The sequence below is a fragment of the Theobroma cacao genome, chromosome 7, assembly GCF_053813885.1.
Source record: "Theobroma cacao isolate CCN51 chromosome 7, ASM5381388v1, whole genome shotgun sequence".
NCBI lineage: Eukaryota > Viridiplantae > Streptophyta > Magnoliopsida > Malvales > Malvaceae > Theobroma > Theobroma cacao.
The window spans coordinates 10,661,489-10,681,728 of NC_142645.1; the positions used below are offsets into that span (position 1 = coordinate 10,661,489).

The 20,240-nt window shown below is 35.5% G+C and overlaps 2 protein-coding genes across 3 annotated transcripts; one reads left to right on the top strand and one right to left on the bottom strand.

Moving 5' to 3' along the window:
- Nucleotides 1-576: 576 nt before the first annotated feature.
- Nucleotides 577-3,076, top strand: NCED3 (nine-cis-epoxycarotenoid dioxygenase 3). The gene has a single exon (XM_007022118.3). It carries the CDS (start codon nucleotides 837-839, stop codon nucleotides 2,676-2,678), a length of 1,842 nt encoding a protein of 613 aa, XP_007022180.3. The 5' UTR covers nucleotides 577-836; the 3' UTR covers nucleotides 2,679-3,076.
- An 11,116-nt stretch (nucleotides 3,077-14,192) lies between these two features.
- Nucleotides 14,193-19,022, bottom strand: LOC18594535 (glycolate oxidase 1). 2 transcript variants are annotated; one of them, XM_007022121.3, is made up of 12 exons: nucleotides 18,861-19,022; nucleotides 17,883-18,044; nucleotides 17,676-17,800; nucleotides 17,179-17,225; nucleotides 16,354-16,431; nucleotides 16,114-16,238; nucleotides 15,896-15,962; nucleotides 15,718-15,780; nucleotides 15,272-15,341; nucleotides 15,085-15,185; nucleotides 14,902-15,006; nucleotides 14,193-14,580 (listed from the first exon to the last, which is right to left on the bottom strand). In XM_007022121.3, the coding sequence occupies exons 2-12, from the start codon at nucleotides 18,017-18,019 to the stop codon at nucleotides 14,389-14,391; spliced, it is 1,110 nt and encodes a 369-aa protein (XP_007022183.3). In that variant the 5' UTR covers nucleotides 18,020-18,044; nucleotides 18,861-19,022; the 3' UTR covers nucleotides 14,193-14,388. The 2 variants fall into 2 exon arrangements, with proteins under 2 accessions (XP_007022183.3, XP_017980651.2); XM_018125162.2 differs by lacking the exon at nucleotides 18,861-19,022 and having other exon boundaries at nucleotides 17,879-17,994.
- Between the last annotated feature and the right edge of the window lie 1,218 nt (nucleotides 19,023-20,240).

Below are 20,240 nucleotides of genomic sequence, written 5' to 3' on the forward strand. Positions count from 1 at the left end.
ATTCCTTCATCCTCCCTACCCTACTCTTCTTTTTCCCTCGAAATATTTATTATTATAACTACTATTTAACTTATTTTTATTTTCACAAAAATAAAAAAAAATCAATAAATTTCTCTAACTCTTTTATCAAAATATTTAAGTTTCTTTTTTTAAAAAAATTAAGAATTCATAAATTGCTCAACTCATTGATTATAAGGTAGATGTATATTTTTTATTTTTTTATTATATTTTCAATAATATTAACTAAGGATTACTAGTATTTAAAATATGTTTCTCAATAAGATGTAAATAATATAAACACATTATATTATGAAATTATATATCCATCAAAAAAATCTAAATTATAATAAGAGTAGGAGTATAGAAAAGAGAGAAAGGGGGAAGGGGGGGCGGGTGGGGGGAGAAGCTGTCCCTTTCCCCCACACCTCGTTGAAATCACATTAAAAAATGGTCACTCCTTTGAGAGCTGAGACCCCCTCGTTTAGACGGAAATGCAACACGTGGTGTTCTCTTAGATGTCTTGAGTGGACCTGCTGGCTTTTTTTCTCTTTCTATAAATACCCTCTTTTCTCTCCCTTTCTCCTCCCTCTTCAAACCACACTTGTGACTTCACTCCCGTTCCCTTTCTCTCTTTCCTACTCCAAACTCAATTTCCATTGTATTACAAAAGCAGACATCAATACAAGTCTCTCTCATCCCCCAACAAGTATAACGGAATTTCCACGTTCAGAATTTTTACTCTTTCCGAGCCAATCACCGTTCACCATTCACTCCCAACAAACCACAACCACTATTTATACAAGCACGAGTAGTGCTTTAGCCAAAATTGAGCACCCATGGCTTCATCTGCATCAGCATCAGCAGCGGTAGCAGCAGCTACTGGCAATTGTCTTAAGCCTAAATTCCCACCCTCGACCTCTTCTTCGGCTCCTGACTTGGGCTCTATTTCTTCCTCCATACCTTTCAAAAGGCCTACTATAAAGCCCAACATTTCCTGCTCTCTCCAAACTCCTTCCATTCTTCATTTCCCTAAGCAGTCACCAACATATCCTCCATCACCTACTCCAGCTTCTAGTCCCACCACAAAACACCCGAAAAATACTTCTTCTGCTGAGAAACCTCAATCCCAACAATGGAATCCCTTTCAAAGAGCGGCAGCTATGGCTTTAGATGTGGTAGAGAATGCTTTAGTCTCTCATGAGCGCAATCATCCTCTGCCCAAAACAGCTGACCCCAGAGTCCAAATCTCTGGCAACTTTGCTCCAGTGCCAGAGCAACCGATCAAGCATAGGCTTCCTGTCACTGGCACAATCCCAGAATGCATACAAGGAGTCTACGTTCGCAACGGAGCCAACCCACTCCACGAACCGGTCGCCGGACACCATTTCTTTGACGGCGATGGGATGGTTCATGCTGTTCAGTTCAAAAATGGTTCAGCTAGCTATGGTTGTAGGTTCACGGAAACAAGCCGGCTGGTTCAAGAAAGAGCTTTTGGGCGTCCAGTTTTCCCCAAGGCCATAGGCGAACTCCATGGCCACTCTGGCATAGCTAGGCTGTTACTTTTCTATGCTCGTGGCCTATTTGGGCTTGTTGATCCAAGTCATGGTACTGGAGTTGCAAACGCTGGGCTTGTTTACTTCAACGGTCATCTCCTTGCTATGTCTGAAGATGATTTGCCCTACCATGTTCGCATCACTCCATCTGGGGACTTGAAAACCGTTGGCAGATATGATTTTGATGGTCAGTTAAAGTCTACAATGATCGCTCACCCCAAGGTTGATCCTGTAACGGGTGAATTTTTTGCTCTTAGCTATGATGTCATCCAAAAGCCATATCTTAAGTACTTCCATTTTTCAGCCGATGGTAAGAAATCACCAGATGTTGAAATTCCAGTTGAAAGTCCGACAATGATGCACGACTTTGCAATCACAGAAAATTTTGTGGTCATTCCTGACCAGCAAGTCGTGTTTAAATTGCCTGAAATGATTCATGGTGGTTCACCAGTTGTTTATGACAAGAACAAGATGTCAAGGTTTGGCATATTGGACAAGAATGCCACCGATGATTCTGGAATTAGCTGGGTGGAAGCACCTGATTGCTTCTGTTTCCATCTTTGGAATGCTTGGGAAGAGCCACAGACTGATGAAGTTGTGGTCATTGGCTCCTGCATGACACCCCCAGATTCCATTTTCAATGAATGTGATGAGAGTCTCAAGAGTGTTCTGTCTGAAATAAGATTGAATTTGAAGACTGGCAAGTCGACACGCCGCCCCATCATTTCAGAATCTGAACAAGTGAACTTGGAGGCGGGGATGGTGAACCGCAACTTGCTGGGAAGAAAAACCCGGTTCGCATATTTAGCTTTAGCTGAGCCTTGGCCTAAAGTGTCCGGTTTTGCCAAAGTTGACCTCTCAACAGGAGAGGTTAAGAAATATATCTATGGAGACCAAAGGTATGGTGGTGAACCTTTGTTCTTTCCTCGAAATCCCAATTCTGAGAACGAAGATGACGGTTATATTTTGGCCTTCGTTCATGATGAGAAGACCTGGCAATCAGAGCTGCAGATCGTAAACGCTATGAATTTACAGCTAGAAGCCACAGTTAAGCTTCCATCTCGAGTTCCATATGGCTTTCATGGGACATTCATAAGCTCCAAGGACTTGGAGAAGCAGGCCTAATTCAGCTTAAATACCCTCGTTGAGTTATCATCTTGTTTTTTAGATGGTTTTCCGGGTTTGAGAGGGAGTTTTACCAGAGGGATGCTTGCATATATGTCCCCGGAGTCTCTTCCTCTGTTTCCATAGTTAGACAACCCTGTTTTTGGGTTAGTCCTAGACTCTTACCTTTTTGGTTATTTTAAAGTGGAAGCTTTTGAGAGACTAGCTTGCAGCTTTTGGGTGTAGGTAGTAATTGAAGCTCAGCTAGTTTCTGCTTATTCTCTCACTTGTGTGCATGATTCTGTACATAATTACAAGAAAATATGTAGTGTGTATTTCTCTGTTGTCTCTGTAATTCTCTGTTTTGTTGTAAATATTAAAATTTACAGCCTTCATATATACCAGTAGCTTTGCTCCAATTACTCAGTCCTTCATCTTTCTTATATAAACCTTTGTTTATTTCTATTGAAAGTCCACTTTGAGCAATCATATCGGCAATATAATCCAGTGAGGTATGTTTTGCAAAAGAGATTTAATCAGGAGCGAACAATTAAAAAGAAGAGAAATAAAAATCTAACATTGAGAAGAAAAATGGCCAGATTGTTTTTGCACAGAGCCGACAAGATGTCAATTTGTTTAGATATTTTAAAAAGAACTTAAGTATAGATTTTAGAACAATGAACAAATGAGAATGAAGCAGGGTTAAATGTTAAATCATTCAACGATTGGTTAAAAAAGACAGATTGGACCTCCTTTTTTAAGTCATCAAATCTGTTAACAGATAAGCCTTTGCCAGTTTTAAGTTTTAAGTCTACCGCAATTCCTGAAGTTGATAGTGGCAACATACCATTGGCATTATAATCGTGTAAGGCTCATTTGCTAAACCAATCACAGCTAGAAACATCATGGTGGGAGCTACTGGAAGCAAGGGAACACTCAACACCTTAGATATTGAACAATGATTGAGATATTTAAACAAAAGGGCGTGGGGGGGGCGCAGAAAGGGTGATTTGACTTAATCTGTCCAATCTCAAAGTTGGAGAAAGGATAAATTTATGTCAACTTTGATAGCCATTTTGATTTTGAGAAGAACTTGAAACGTGCATCATGCAGATTCCCTTAGAGAAAGTAGGTTGCCACAGATTGTTTGAGATGTATAAATCATAATTACACAGTCAAAGATGGGAGAATGATATTTCCAAAAGAAATGGACAATGTCTTAAAATATTGGTGACATTAAGAAATATCAACGATATTTTATTTATGCACATTGTAGCTGAGATAAACTGATGCAACCATACATAGCACCTTTTAGTCTTGCCATTTGCTGATGAATTTAACTTTTCTGGCACTTGGAGGGAAACGAAACTCGACCCTTGCTGAGGGTATGCATTGTCTGGCGATCCAATTTCGGTCATAGATGGTGGTTTATCCATGAAACTCAATTGGTGGGAGGACTGGGGAGAGCATTACTAATGCTTGGAGGGTCCATCGAACACAAAATTTCAATCTGAAATGAGTTCTTGCCATCATTTTTCTGGCCACTACAAACCTAGCTATAAAGAGGCACCCTAGCATTTGGCTTATTGATTAGTGCATGAACTCCTGCTTAAATAGCAAAATTCGAATCTTCCTTCCTCCAATTATTAAAAAAAAAAAAACCTAGCTATAAAGAGAGGACGTGCCATGAAGGATGGGCTGCTCTATCTGTTGAGTTTGGATGGTGCTTCAGCATGTAGATAAGTGTCTTTTCCACTGTTCACTGCTTCGTTGGTCTTTCAGGTTTCTTACATTCTTTCATAGTGCAGGCTTAAAGCCATGGCCTTGTTTTGTTTTTATATCCCAGGAGCATGCGCAACATGCAATACGCAGCTTCATATCAAACATATGATCAGGTTCTGTCCCATTTCGCTACTTGCATACATAACAATAATAGCTATCTTTTCTTGCTATTTATCCTGGCGGAGCTGTCTATCTCTCAATTGGCCTGTTAAATTTACCAGGAGATTTTGCAATGCTAAATCTTAATTAGGGAGAGTCTTCTGCTTTTTACTTATGTTTTTGCTTCCTCATTGGAGTTTTCATGCAATAAAGCTTTACATATCTTCTCATAAGTCTAGCAGACTGCCCATTCAGAATAATTTGTGCTCAGTTACTATCAGCAAGCCCAAACAAATGAATTGATGTTTCATCATAAAATCACATTTTTACTCTTCTTTTCCACTAATACATGTGAGAAACTTACTTTGATGGGGAATGATGTTTCCAAAAGTAATGGACTATTGTTTTACTACATATGAGAAACATAAGAAACTGTACACTTTTTCTTTTTTTGAAAATAAAAAAACTCTACACTTACATTTTAAATAGGTCTGAACCTTACTTTTCTCTTAAATTTCTCATATGCTTTAAAAAAGAAAAGTAAAAAGGAAATTTGGTAATTAATTTAAAGTTACATTATGCAATTAGTCCTTGTACTCTACAACGAGAATGGATTTAGTCTCTGTACAATAATTTGTATAAATTGAATCTTTATACTTTGTGAATTTGTTAATTATAGTCTCTAACTCTAATACAGTCAAATTTAACCATTAAATATATTGACATGGTGTTGATTATATATTGATGTGACAAAGTCATGTTGATCTGGAACAAATGTTGACAAAGCACAATACTAAAGTGTTGTAAACATATAGTCAACACCATGTCAATATATTTAAGATTTAAATTTAACAGTGTTAGAGTTAGGCGTTGTAATTAACAAATTCACAAAGTATAAGGATTTAATTTACGCAAATCATTATACATAAATTAAACCCATTCTTATTGTAGAGTACAAAGACTAATTACATAATTTAATCTTAATTTAACATAGAAAGGTACAGGTAATTGTGTAGATTGGAAGTTTAGGGACTAAAATAATGCTTTCAAAAGTATATATAGGACAAAAAATTATATCTATTTCAAATTTGAAGGACAGCATGTTCAATTATTCTAATTTTAAAATATATGATTTCTGTGGCACTTATAGTTTTGACGAACGAGGGCATAAATTGAAACAAGTTGGGAATCTCAGGGCCTAAATTGATACTTCCAAAATTTGGGAGAAGACCAAAAAGATATACTGGTCAAATCTTCTTTAAGGCACCCTAAGTAGGTGGTTTTTATATATCAAGGTCTGAAAATTTGATGTTTTGGTATTGTTACTTCCATTTTGATCGAATTTGTAAATTTGATGACAGAATGTGGAGTTTTAAAACTCTATTGATTGTGTGGTTTGTACATGTTGATAATAATCCATAATAATCATTAGTTGTGAGGCACTTTTATACATAAACATTCATGGCAAGTTAAAATATAAAGCTTGATGTCATCTTGTTTGATCAAATTAAATAGTGTTTGAAATAAATGCTTCAAAACTTTCTTTCTTTCTTTCTTTTTTGCAATCAAAATATTTGATTTTTATTTGAATTTTGTACTTCAAAACAGTAAGACTATAATTACTATATGTTATAGCTGCAGGCATACATACAGGTGCTCCTATCCTATCTTAATTAGAGTTGCTCCATAAGCTTCAGCAAAAGAGGCCGCTGTCAATATGTTTAATTAGAAACAAAACAAGAAGGAAAAGCATCAAATGGTAAGCACAAACTCTTGCATTGAACCCATATTTTCTGTGATGGAAACAAGCACCTCTCCTTAAATGCTTGTATGGGTGGGTGCATGTAAGGGTCAAACAGCCAAAAGCCTATAGATGTCAACCAATCAAAGGAAATACAGAGGGCTGCCAGTGCCACCAGGGAGGCAACAAAGACATATAAAATTGTAAAAAGGGCTCCAAGTGAATCGACTCCTGCTTTGTTCTTCACATGACGGCCATGTGCCCCCAACAGCTTTTTTGGGGAGAAGTCATATTCTTTCATTAAGCCATGCCTGACTACTTGCCAGGGGAAAACATGAATCCTTGTAGCTAACCAGTTTCAATTAATTTGTATGAATTTTTTTTTACTCATTTCAATATGCACGTGTCCCTTTCAGCAATGGCAACTAAAGGGTGCAATCTAATCTTGGTTTTCTAAAGATCTGTTGCTTAATTTATATACGTACAATATGGATCCAACAGTGGAGGATTGGCTGCCGAAGGGGTGCTGTCAATGTTTCGGGCTGTCCTGTCATCGTCGTCAACGTAGTGGCTGCATGCAAAACATAGGGCTAAACTATTGCTTTTAATTTTCACCATCGTAGTCGTCCCTGCTCGTGGTCTCCACTCCCCACTAGTAAAGGCAAAAGGAGATGCTAACAAGGGGAAAAGGAAATTTGTTTGAATAGATACTAGCACTATGACAGCTTTTAAGGACAAATTTTTGCTGTGGCTTTTCAATCCTAAAGTGGTCAGGCCAAAACATAAATTCTAGATGAAACAAACCATGAGATGTGGTGCTTTCTTTTCCATTATATATATCTTGTCGATGGAGAACATAAAGTAATGCTAGTATATTGTTTCATGACATTCATTTCCTATTATTACTCTATGATTTTCTCAGCTAATCAGATGTTTGGCTGGGAGGAAAATTATACATGACATGGTTTCCTAAGGAGAATTAATAGAAAAGAGGAGAAGGAAGAAAAAAAAGTTATAATCTCAAGGTTTAGTTTGATTCAAAAGAAATGAAACGAAAGTAAGCATCCGAATTAATTATATTTATGCATACAGACAGGAAATTAAGGAGTCCTCCCAAAACTAACTCACCATTATTCAGCCCTTTTGTAATTTAAACAATCTTCTGTTGGAATTGGACCACACAAGGATGGCAACAGTACTCAACCTCAAAGCTGACCGTTTATAAATGATTAGATTCAAAATTTTGAACAAGTTGATTGACAATACAAAATTTTGGCATCTTTATTTGACTTGCATGATGTTGAAATCCACCCAAAAAGAAGAACCGCAATTCAATTTGAAATTATTTTGATGATAAATAGAGAAATTTTTGTTATTTTTAAACATGCAGGATGATAAATGCACCAACAAAGTTCCAATACCTCATTTTCTAAATAAATTAATATGAATTTACTTTGATTAAATGTTCTTGTTTTTGTTGTAGTCCGTGGAATTATTGAGGATTGTCGTCCGGTCATGTTTAGGGCCAATGTACAAGGTTCTTTCGTCCCCCCCACTTGACAGAACGCTCTTACTACTCTGTCTAGTGGCTGATTGACTGCAGGTGTTTTGGCCGATTGTACAGGGACTTCCTCTTCTATTATTGAATATAAGCACTCCTCTTTAACTTGTCAAAAAAAAAAAACTGAAATTTAGATTATATTCATTTAGAGAAAATTGATGAAAAAAATTTATTATAAAAATTACCTAAAAAACAACAAAAATAAAACTCAAAGAAATTAAATAAATAAAAAAATATAAGAATTTATGTGATTTGATCTCTTATTCACATTCACAAAGTGAAATCATTTTTTTATTATTAAAAAATTAAAATATAATAAATTGATATTTATCGTTTTTCAAATCAATTTAAGATTTCTTGCATACCCTTTGTCATTAACTTTTAAAGAATAATCACTCAAATCACTCTAATTCTACCTAAAACAAAAAATAGAATTACAAAGTATTCTTTTTGTAGAGTTCTCAAAATATTACTCATTATTCTATTCAGTTCTAAACTCGATGTGAAACAAGAAATTTAAAATATACAATTACTCAATGTTGTATACAAATAAAAATTCTAATCAAATAAAATTTAGAATTTTAATTAACCTATAACTGAACAAAATTAAAGATTAGGATTAAAGGCTGCAAAAGTGAGTTTAACTCTTAACGAATTAGTGTTGCATCTTTTAGTTAATCATTAACTTGTTACAAATTAATTTCCGTTAAATGAATTAATCTTAATAAACTTTAAAGCTTAAAATGAGCATTTATTTATTTATTTTTCTTACCAGTTTAACAACCTCCAATTTGGAAAACCCCAGAACAATCTGAAGTACGATATCGACTTTGAATACAAATGGAAAACGTGGAAACCTTGCATAGCTGTTGGTGCACCGAAAGAAATTCTGGGGCTTTACCCCAAAGCAAATCAATTGATTAGGTATCCCCATGATACACTGGAAATACGACCGTACCAACCATTGGAAAAACGTGTAAAACAAAAAAATCAATTGCAAATATATCTGTTCAAGTTATAAAATGGAAATTAAGCCAAATCCCATTCCAGGAATTAGGGAATCTCTGAGAAGATGTAACGATTACACAGAAATACGACAAAACAACTCTGTCCAGGGTGTCTCTCTCGTTCCATTATAGCCAATTTTTTTTTTCCTTCCAATATTATATTTTTGTGGTTAATGATTAGACACGTGTTAAATTAATATTATTAAGTGGACAAAAAAGCATGGAATTCAAGAGTATTAATTATTGTACTTTTAGAGAAAAAGGAAAAGCAAAAGGAGAAAAAGAGAGAATATAATATACTGTCGGATATGTTTGAAAGTCAATGGTTTTTTAATATCACCATGAGCAAAAATGGCCTTACGCCTGTTCAGCGGTCAACGTTCCCCATCGTCTATTGTCAAAACAGATGAATTGTCATGAGTTGAGAGACGATCTCTTTGTCGATCGGTAATAGTTTACTGAACTCCAAAAACTTATACATTAGGATATGGACAATAAAATGCTTTATCTTCAGCTATACTAGTCAAGGAAAGGATACAGACGATTGCTGTTGCTAGTGCCATAAGGCTCAATCCTTATCCGGAAGTTTCTAGAGGTAGAGATGGGTGACCGGAATTTCTTCATTTGTTGATTTTTTTGGATGAGTGGAAACCCTCACAGTCACAGCCTTGGAATCAGAGACACTGTTGAGTGGCCTAAATCTTTGCGGGCCTTGGAATTCAGACAAAGTGACATCACTTGCTAAACATGTTGGTAAAAACATGTGCTAAAATTAAATGTCTTTGCTCAGAAGTGTTGAACAGCGAAACATTGCATCACCATATATGTGCTGCTGCACTGCAGGATTCAACTGACAAACATGGAAAATACGGTGAAGAAATATATATGCGTGACGTTGAGCATCAGCTCTGGTTACGTAATTTACTGGTGTCAGCAAGAGATAAGGTAATTTCAACCACATATTTAGATCTTGGGTTCTTGCATACGATTTGGTTAGCTTGTCATGCTGCCATGGTAGAGATTCTCACAGTACATGCGAAAGATTTGAATGCAACCCATGTCGACAAGTTCACGTTTGAGTTGTTTCAATCACCTGTTTGAGGCTGCTGGCGCAAAGTGACAACTAAGGAACGGAAGGTTGTGAAATAGAAAACGTGCATCCGACCCTCAAGGTTCAAAGCATGCAGCCCATGTACCTTTGGCTAAGGGCTTATCTTAGCAGAGAATCAAACCAAGATAATAAATTAGTAGTTTACAGCCATAGAAATAATTAAGGCACTGTACATACATTCACGTGGGGGTATCTGAAAGGTTCTAACAATCATATCTTTCCTGCCTGATTTTTTGCTGACAATATATATAATTATTACTTTCCCCCATTGGATTTGGATTAAGCAATTAGTTAACAACTCAGAGCTGTGGGTTTTACTTTTCATGACAAAATCTGTTGCCACTTAAGTTCATTAGAATGAAGTAAAATAAATCAACCTTGTTATTCAAGCTAGCTAAAGCATAAAAACAAAGGCATCAATTTATTCATGAAGGACCAAGGACAGAAGGGAACAAGAAATGGATAACTCTGGCAAAAGAAAAGGATTGAATAAGGCAATAACGACTGCCTTTTCAGGGAGGGTACTATAAATAAGAGATAATAAAATGCTTCACCACATTATTTCACAATTCACCACCACAAGCATAGAATAAGGAAATGGCCCACAACAAAACTAAACACCCCTTTTCTCTCCCCATACAGATTTCCAAACCCTCTGAAATCACACTCCCAGTGATGGACTCATTTCTCCTATAAAAGAATCCAGAAGAAAGAATAATACAAGAGACAAACTTTTGCATTAATTACTTGTCGAAAGGAGATAAACCGGTCCCCTCCCCCCCCTTTGATCAATGTTGACATGGACTTCAGCACGATATGAAAGAAAGTTTTGGGTCTTTTTCAGACAATTTGCAATGTGGCGTCTCCCGATTGATCGATTCCATCCAGCTCACTGGTGTAGTTTTGTTTTTGGGATCCAACACTCGCAATCTTGCTTGCATCATGCCATGCCTCACCCACATGGTTGCCAGCATTGATATATATATATATATATATATATATATATGTACATAATCTTTTTTGTATCATATATCCAACCATACATGTATACAAGAAAATGTTTAATGATTGAAAATAGATTTCTAATTGCATATAGATGATTCAACGTGGCGGCTCTGAGGCCAGGAAGAACATTAACGTATGGAATTGCTAGCAAATGGAAACAACATGGACATTTCAATAATATAATTCAGCAATGGTGATAGAAACGAAAACCCACAGCCGACCCCAAATGCAAAGCAAGCCCAGAGAAAATGAAGAAAGATCGAGAGACATAAATGCAAACTTGAATGGTGATCAAGACAAGCAAAAGTAAGTAAAAAGGCAAGTCGACCAAATCGAAAATGTGATCTTTCCCACCAAGTGGGTGGCACAGATGATAACCATAGACGGCTACGATGAGAGAGATGAGTGACCCGAAATTGACGGTGAGCTTTTCCTGCATATCGTTGTCTTGACAAAAAGTGCCAAAATCATGTCTTTCGTTCCTCTCTTGTTGGGTGAATGTGTGATGAGTCATGACATTGACACCATTACATGTGAAATGATCGAATGTGATATACGTGAAATCCATGGATGACTCAAAAATCCGTTACTTTAATTAGCTATATTGAATAATATTCCTTCCATGAGTTCACATTGTCCAACTTAATTTCCAAACAAATTGAAATTGTAACAGATTGGAATGTTAAAAGATGGTGCACTAAGATAACATAAACTCAACAGGGAAATACATGGTGGCTATGTGTTGACCTAAGGGTGCATAACAGTTGAGAGAAATAACATGGTTTCCTCGGATGAGGAAGTTGATCTCACAACTCACAAATTGACATAGAAATACATGGAGCCGGTCTTACGTATGAGAAATTCTTTTGGATTCATCAAAAAAGTTATTTTGGGCCAAAGAATATCTCTAAAGAAAACTTGTTGCGGTTCACATTGAGCCACATGACTCGGCCCCGGAGAATATTGGGCCCTTCGAATTACGATGTTTACAATTTTAGATGCTGCTATTCTTCATCAAATCAAATTTCCACTTTCCGAACAATTGAAAAGATGGGGAAAAGAGAATGATTCTAAGCATCTTCATCTCATACATATATATACATATATATACATATATATACATGTATATGCTACATAAATTGAACATGAACGAGGTCCTAAAACTTAAAAATGATCTCCGATCATTTGATTCAATTGATACGATCATTGATTTTAAAAATATATTGTACACACCTCATTTTGTTTGAAATCATTTAGTGTGAATTTTCAAAATAATTTAAGTTAAGCCATCATTGATAATTAGTCTGACTTCCATTGTTAAATCTTCTAGGTTTTTCTTATTTGGATTTGTTTTAATTTGGGTCTAAGACTTAATTTATTAAATGAGCTTTTGGTTCAATTTATTAATTGGGTTGAGGCCTAATTTATTGATTGGGTTTAAAGTCTCTACTGCTAATTGGATCTAATGGATCATTTGGGCCTTGCGTTGGTAAGTCTAGAGGGCAAAAAAAAAAAAAAAAAACCCAACAAAGCCATGTATTGACGTCTTGGGTTACACTGGCTTATTTGATATGTCAGCTGTTACATGTTCTTGTAATATTATTTGTAAGTCAATTATTTGTGATGTGTTCCTTCATGTAATCTATTACATAATCTGTTCATGACGTGTTTTGTTATATCATTTGTCTGCACTGTGTTCTGTCATGTAATTTATTTTGTAATGTACTTTGTCATATCATCTATTTTATCATATGTTCCACTTCATTATCGGTCATGTGCTTCGTTGTATCATTTATCTACTATGTCATGTAGCCACTATTTAGTTTCAAGACTAGATGATGTGGAGGAATATATCGCAAACAGTTGATGTGACGGAATGACGTGATGAAACACAAAAAAAAAAAAAAACTTACATAACTAAACATGTTGTAGACAGATGACGTGACAGAACACATCGTAAATATGACGTCACAGAATATGTCACAAACATATAACATAACAGAACACGTTGTAGACAAAAAAAACATGACAAAACACGTTGCAAATAATTGACTTACAAATGATATTACAAAAACATGTGACAACTGACATATCTTAAATTATCGTAATCGAAGACATCAATACATGAGTAACCGATGAGTGAGACAGGAATTGTCAACAGTTAGACATGTGAAATAGGAATTTCTAACATTAAGAGTGATTTTGATACCATGTCTTGTATTATGAAATTGTGTATTTATAAAAAAATCTAAATGGTATATGTTATAAAGGTCAATGATATATATATAGCTAGATAATTTATAATCTTTAGCCATAATTGATTGACACGTTTTAAAGTCGAATTCATGCGTAATGTTTCTCCTTAGTAATTTTTGGTCGGCAAGTTGTCCTATAAAAAGTTCCTTTATCAACACAAAAAAAAAAAAAAAAACAATCCATGACTCCACGTCCAACGTTTTGACACAATTGCCTGTAATCTGATCTTGTTCATGGCAAATCATTGATGTTTCATTTTAGGTCTTAAAATCTTGATGATCTGCCATGAACAGCGGTCAGTTTGTAGGAAATTTCTGCACAATAAGATAGCTAGCTTTTATGATTGCAGAGGGCAGAGGAGGATGTCATAATAAAGTATTGAAAGTGGACAACACTGCAATCTGATCGTGTTCATGGCTTATCATATATTCAAGTTAATGACTCAGATGACTGACGATATGCCACGAACAACGACCAGTCTGTAGGAAGTTTTGGTACCTTGGAATTATATATAAGTCTGAAATATTCAGTTCTCTTGTATTTGGTTCATATTAGTGTGTTTCTAAGGGAAACAGTCATTTGGGTGGGCTGAAAATGAAAGAGCTGCAGCCTGTTTCCATGCTCTATCTGCCGTATCACCACATCAGTTCTCTTCTTCTAATTTTTGGAAATGCTGACCTGCTTCCAGAACTTTTTTCAATAAAGTTAGAAGCCCTGACTATGGTGTGCGATGCAGACCTATGAAAAGTTTTCATGCCAGTCTGCTTAATTGAATCCAAAGCTTGTATGCATGCTCACCAAAACTACCAATATTCTTTGAAAACATTTTTTCTGGCTGAAAATTGGCAGTATGACCAGAGCAAATCATCAATCCAGATATAACAAAATTGTTAGAATTCTTCCCAGAATCCCTGCCAAGCCTTCATTCATACTTCTTGGTAAGCCACCACTGCTGTGATTCCCGTTAACCAAATGTTCTCAAGCACAAAACTATATATTAATTGTTTGACGAAAGAATATACAGTGAAGGCAGCAGTAGCCATGATCATCATTACAAAAGTTTTAACTCATTGAAACAGAAATGTGTTTCAAAGAAAAGGAACCAATCTATAATATCATTAATTTTTTGCCACAATGCAATGCAGATGCTAGTACTCTGAGCCATGAATCTATAACCTGGGAAGCGGACGAGGGTGAGGCCTGTCCCATTCTGTCACAATGTGCTCACGGGTGATTTCTTTGAGTGAACGACAACCACTCAGCGCCATGGTTAGTTCGAACTCCTCACGCAGCATTGAAAGTACTTTCCTCACACCAGCTTCTCCTTCAGCAGCCAATGAGAACACCACAGGTCGTCCAATCTGAGATTAAGACCATTACAACATTTAAGTCTTGACTCTCAGCTTGTGCCACTTGATATGGCAAGATGATTATTTTTAGAGGAAAATAGAAAAGATCATTTCAGAGGTGAACATCAGAAACTGTCTGCAACAGCAAAAACTAGTTTGTGGTGATAAGTGCCACACTAAGCAGTACTTTCAACCATTTTAACAGAAATACTTCCATTTTCCGAATGAGGATAGGTACAAAAAAGTTTAAAAGAGAGCATAGTGCAAATACTTCTTATCTTTGTGTCCAAATGTAATGTGTAATGCCTTTCCATGAGGCAGTCTTATACTTACAAATATACCAGAGGCTCCCAGTGCTAAAGCTTTGAAAACATCAGTTCCACGCCTAACACCACCATCCAAGAAGACAGGCACCCGCCCTTGTGCAGCTTTGACAACCTGGAAATGAAGAATTTGTTAGACTTATTGTCCTCGTATTAGCTTTGACTACCTGGAAGTATGAAGAAATTCTTTCACCTCTTCAAGGGCCATGATAGTGGCAGGAACATAATCAAGCTGGCGAGCACCATGGTTGGAGACAATGATACCAGCTGCTCCAGACTGTATTGCTATCCTTGCTGCAGAAGAAGCATGGATAGTTCAAGCATCATCACTATATGTTATCAAAATGGCCCAAGATGCAGAGGAGTTTATTTTTTCTTACTGTCTTCAGCAGTGAGCACACCCTTCACAAGAATTGGCAATTTGGTAATTGTCTGAAGCCATTTCACATCCTAAACATAGCCAATAGAGTTCATTTAATGCACTGTTAATTAAAAGAATCTTCAGGCATAGCCACACTATATAATAAGCTCATGGTTTCCAATTCAAACATTTGCAGCAGAATAGAGCTTAGATTCCTAAAACTGCCATACATTTTGAAGAAAACTTTTGATTGCCCAAGCTTTTAGACAAATTTTGAACATAAAAAGCTTCATCCCCTCCATGAGTTTTTAGCAGTATCAAGAAAACAAATGAATATATATTTTTTTTTGTCTACATTCCCCTAAACTAGAACATTGCAAATGACATCAAATATGGTTGCCATTCACAAAATAGCAATAGACTATAAATCAACCAAAAGATCTCCCAAGTCATGCATTTACATACCTTCCAGCTAAGGGTACGATCAATTTGTCCGGCAACATATGAAGCAAGTCCTGAGTCATCAGCCTGCATGGCTCGCAAGAACAAATTAAATATTAAAGGAGACAAAAACTCATTATTTGAATTGAAAGACATGGTTCTTTACTAGGTCAATAATTGTAGAGTTAGAAGGACTACTCACTTTATCCATCTTCCCAAGGTCCAAACCTTCAAAGTTCTTCAATGTCAAAAATGGTGGTAAAGTAAATCTGTAAGAGAATGAAACAGAAGAATTCTTGAGTGTAACTTGACTTTCACATATACAGATCAAACATCTAAAGCTAAGTGAACTAACTGTGACACAAGACATTTCTAAAAGAATGCTTTAAGGGGCACTGCAACTCTAAGACCCAATTCCACCTGTTCTTGATGTCAGCTTCTCTGCGACCGAGCCTTGGAGTATCAACTGTAAGAGCAATTGCCTTGAAACCAGCCCTTTCAGCTCTTCTCACCAGCTGGGCAACTACATGCCTGTCCTTGTATACCTGAAGATTAGACATTAGAGACCAGTTATCACATAAGCCTTATCCTCATGAATCAGCAGGTAGAAAGATCGACTATTTCAAAAGATTGGAGACCACAACATCATTTGAAGCTTACATAGAGTTGGAAAAACCTAATGCCAGGTCCTGTTGAAGCAACCTCCTCAACACTAGAAGTGGCCCATGAGGATAACGTCTGAAATGGCCATCAAGAAATTTATAAATGAAGTAGATTATATAGTCTGGTTGGATGATGAAAAGCAACTGAAGCACAAAAATATCATATAATGAAAATAAATGAGTTTCAATATTTTTTCAAAGGCTGGCAATTATATATGATAAGTCTGACTAAAAGCTGTATTAAAGGCACTAAGAAATAGATGGTTGTTTTTTTTTTTCATTTAGAAAAGCATGATGAGCAAAATGAGACTGATATTCTTACATCATGCCTATTTAATATGCATCGAAAAAGGGTGAACTATAGGTCCAGAATTAGCCATGGCAAGTAAGATGCAGTAGACACTATACATATTAGACTTCAATTAACATTATAACACTGTTGAGGATTCTGGAAACATCACTTAAGATTTGCAGGTGATATCATTCATATCTCAATTAAACTGGCTCAGATGGGTCATTTGGCTGTATGGAGATCCATTATGAAACTATGAAAAAGAAACTGTCCAAATTGGTGTCAAATATATCCTTTTAACAGCCTGATTTGGACTTTTGAAAAAAAAAAAAAAACAAACAGGGAACGGTAAGAACATAATCAGAAAGGCTAATACATGTATTTTTCTTCTTTTTGCATCAACTTCTTCTGAAATTGATTGTATAAAAACATTTGACAATATGGAAATTCATGCTGTCAGTTAAACAAGTGTCCTTATTGGATTAGCTAAGGATAAATATTTAAATGGAAAGTTTGAGCTGGAAGCCAAACCATAATTGTTCCAGCTGCTGATGCTGCCCTGGCTGTTGCATACTCCCCTGTCACAAATTCGAAGATCTCACCATTAGACTGTCAAAAATTGCTTTCCATGAAACTATGAAGGTTCATACTGAATTATGTTTGAAAATCAGCTTCATCACTAATGAGAAATAGAAAGTAGATTAAATATGCACATGATGTAAAGATTCAATTACGTCTCTTCCTGTAAATGCTATAAGATCCATCATGAAAGAAGCTATAAAAGTGAGGTTGATAACATAGAAATGCACTGGGAGGAATGTGCTTACGTATAAGAAAAACCAATCAGGTCAACAATGGCTAATCTACCACTGAAGATACCTGGCTTTCTGGTTTGTCTACTTAAGCATACATATGCAAAGGAACAGAACCTAGCTTCTGCTTGAATTGATATGATATCATAATTACTTGATTCTAATAAAACTGTTGAACATAAAAGGGCATAATCCTTTGAGAAAACAGTGCCATACCTTCAGGATGAGCCATTTTCTGCATGGCTGTTGGGGCAATCATGATGGGCATTGATATCTTGAAACCCAAAACAGTGGTAGTCATGTCTATCTTGCTTACATCAATAAGAATGCGAGGACGAAACCTATGCATTGTAGAAATTAAGATCTAAGAATTTAGACAGAATGCAATTATATAGTGTTTTGCAATAACAGATAAAAGCTCACAGGATCCTTGAGAATGCATTCCGGTTCTCCTGCAAAGTCCACTGGTCCTCTGCACCAGATGCATAGTAGTCATACACCATCTTTGGCAACTTTTGCTTTGCAATTGCGTCATACTCTGTGACATTGGTTATCTCCATTGTCGCTGTGAAGTTATTCTTCTGCCTGAAAATTTTGTACTTGTTAGCATTTCAGGTACCAAAAAAAATGTAATAAGATTGATGATTTAATGATGAGGACAGCAATCCAATCAAAATGGTGGTCTTAAAATTAGACCTATATTCTTCTAGACTACATCAAAGAAATATTACAACAGAGTTCCAAATGCATGCATTAAACTACTGAGAGGAGAAAAAAGAGCTGATTACAACACCAGAATTGACAAAATACAATACATGAGATACAATTCCAGCTAAGAAAATGAAGTTTTCACTTTTGAAATTGAGACTTAACAGCTGTTAGAGTTGACAGCATCCCATAACCTAATGTCCAAAACATATATACAAGCGAGGATTCGACTATTTCGGGACATTAACTACACTTATAACTAACCATTTTCAGCAATCAGCATTAGTACTTATCTCCCCCTTGAGTTGGTGTATATACAACAAGCTGTGCTCTGCTAGTAGGCCTTTAATAAGGTAATTAAGTCTAGTTTCTGTTGTGGGAAACTAAAGACTTAAGGTCAGTCTGGTTTTTTTAAGGGAGAAAACAAATTGAACCCAAAGACATAAACATAAACAGATTGAAAACACATAATCTTAAAGAATTTTTTTGATAAGCAAAGGTATAGACTTAAACAGTAATATGAGGTAAGCTGTGAGCCAAGACTAACATGGCAAACTGTCATCTAAAGAGAACTGTAGCAGAATCATAGTAACAAGTATTTTAGCCTACTGTGTTAACCAACATGGTAAAAAAGAAAGTAATGAGAATGAAAGGAAACCTTTTGAACTAGAAATAAAGCAGAGAACAGCATACCCTTCGGTTCCAAGACTATGCACCAGAGTGCATGCAGAGAAACCAATTAGAGGAAAAGCTCTCTATATCTTAACGTAAGAGAAAGAAAAAGAATGTAATGAAGAAACGATAAAACAAAAAAAGGGTTACATATATGAGTTTGGAAGGTGCCAAAAAAAAAAAAGACAGGGTACATGTAGCATATACAAACCATAGAAAAAGGGAAAGGAAAAAAGAGAGGGAAATTACAAGTTAAGTGGATGAGCATTTGGAGGTGAGGATTTGAGACCAAATCCTGTTAGAGCTATTGGGTGACTCTCATCCACATACCCTGTGTGTGTTTCACAGTTTTTCTTCTCTATTATCATTCCCATCCAAAAACAAATAGATAAATTAGTGCAATAAAGGGATATAAATCAGGAAAATATGACAAGTGATAGTGACCAGGTTCAAATTAAAAGTGGAATGCAAGTCATAGGCAGCTTCTTTTAAGACTTTTGTGATTAAGGGTTGATTAATTGGTATTAATTAAAATGTCACTTATTATATTACGTTCACATAGTGTTGATGTGGGGGTGAAAAATATTTCATGATCATATTACGTTATTATCTATTATGATATGTCAGCATACCATATCAATGTCAAGTAACAAAAAGTGACAACTTGCATTTTTTACTAACAAGTAGGTAATTCATTATTAATCATAATGATTTATTTTGATCTAAAATAACCCCCACTTGTTAATTTGCATTTACCTGTTTCAATGTGTACACTTTTTGTGTTAAGTTTATCCTTTTGATTTTATTTAAAAAACGACAATTTAAAATTATTTTTTTAAAAAAATTCAATTTCAAAATATAATGAAATTGAATAAAGATAAATATTGTATAAATTAAATTATTTTTATTGAATTCTTGTAATATAAATCTTGCTGGCAAGAGACTTAACTTTTTTTTATTATAATTACAATGTAAAAGTAACTATATTTAACTCAATGTGTTGACAAACAGAAGATGGATAATCACTTCACTTTTTCAGTAAATAATTTATCATCATTTTGTTAAATACGAGAATATCCTAAAAATAACTCTATAATGAGTTCCCTTATTTGCTAGCATTCTATCTTCATTTATTTCATACGTATTCTAATTGTGCACATGGTTGAATAATTATATAAAAACGTTATTCTATAGATTTTAGGTCATACAAAAATTACACTAAGGAGAAAATAAAAAATAATAATTATCTAATATTAGAGATAACACATTGTAAAATTTTCTTTTGGCAACTACAAAAAACTCCAAAATTTGAGAGATGTAACAAATGCTCTACTATTAGACTAAAGCAACATTATGGGCCTAACCACCTAAAATCCCCAAAAAACCAAAGGATAAGTCAGG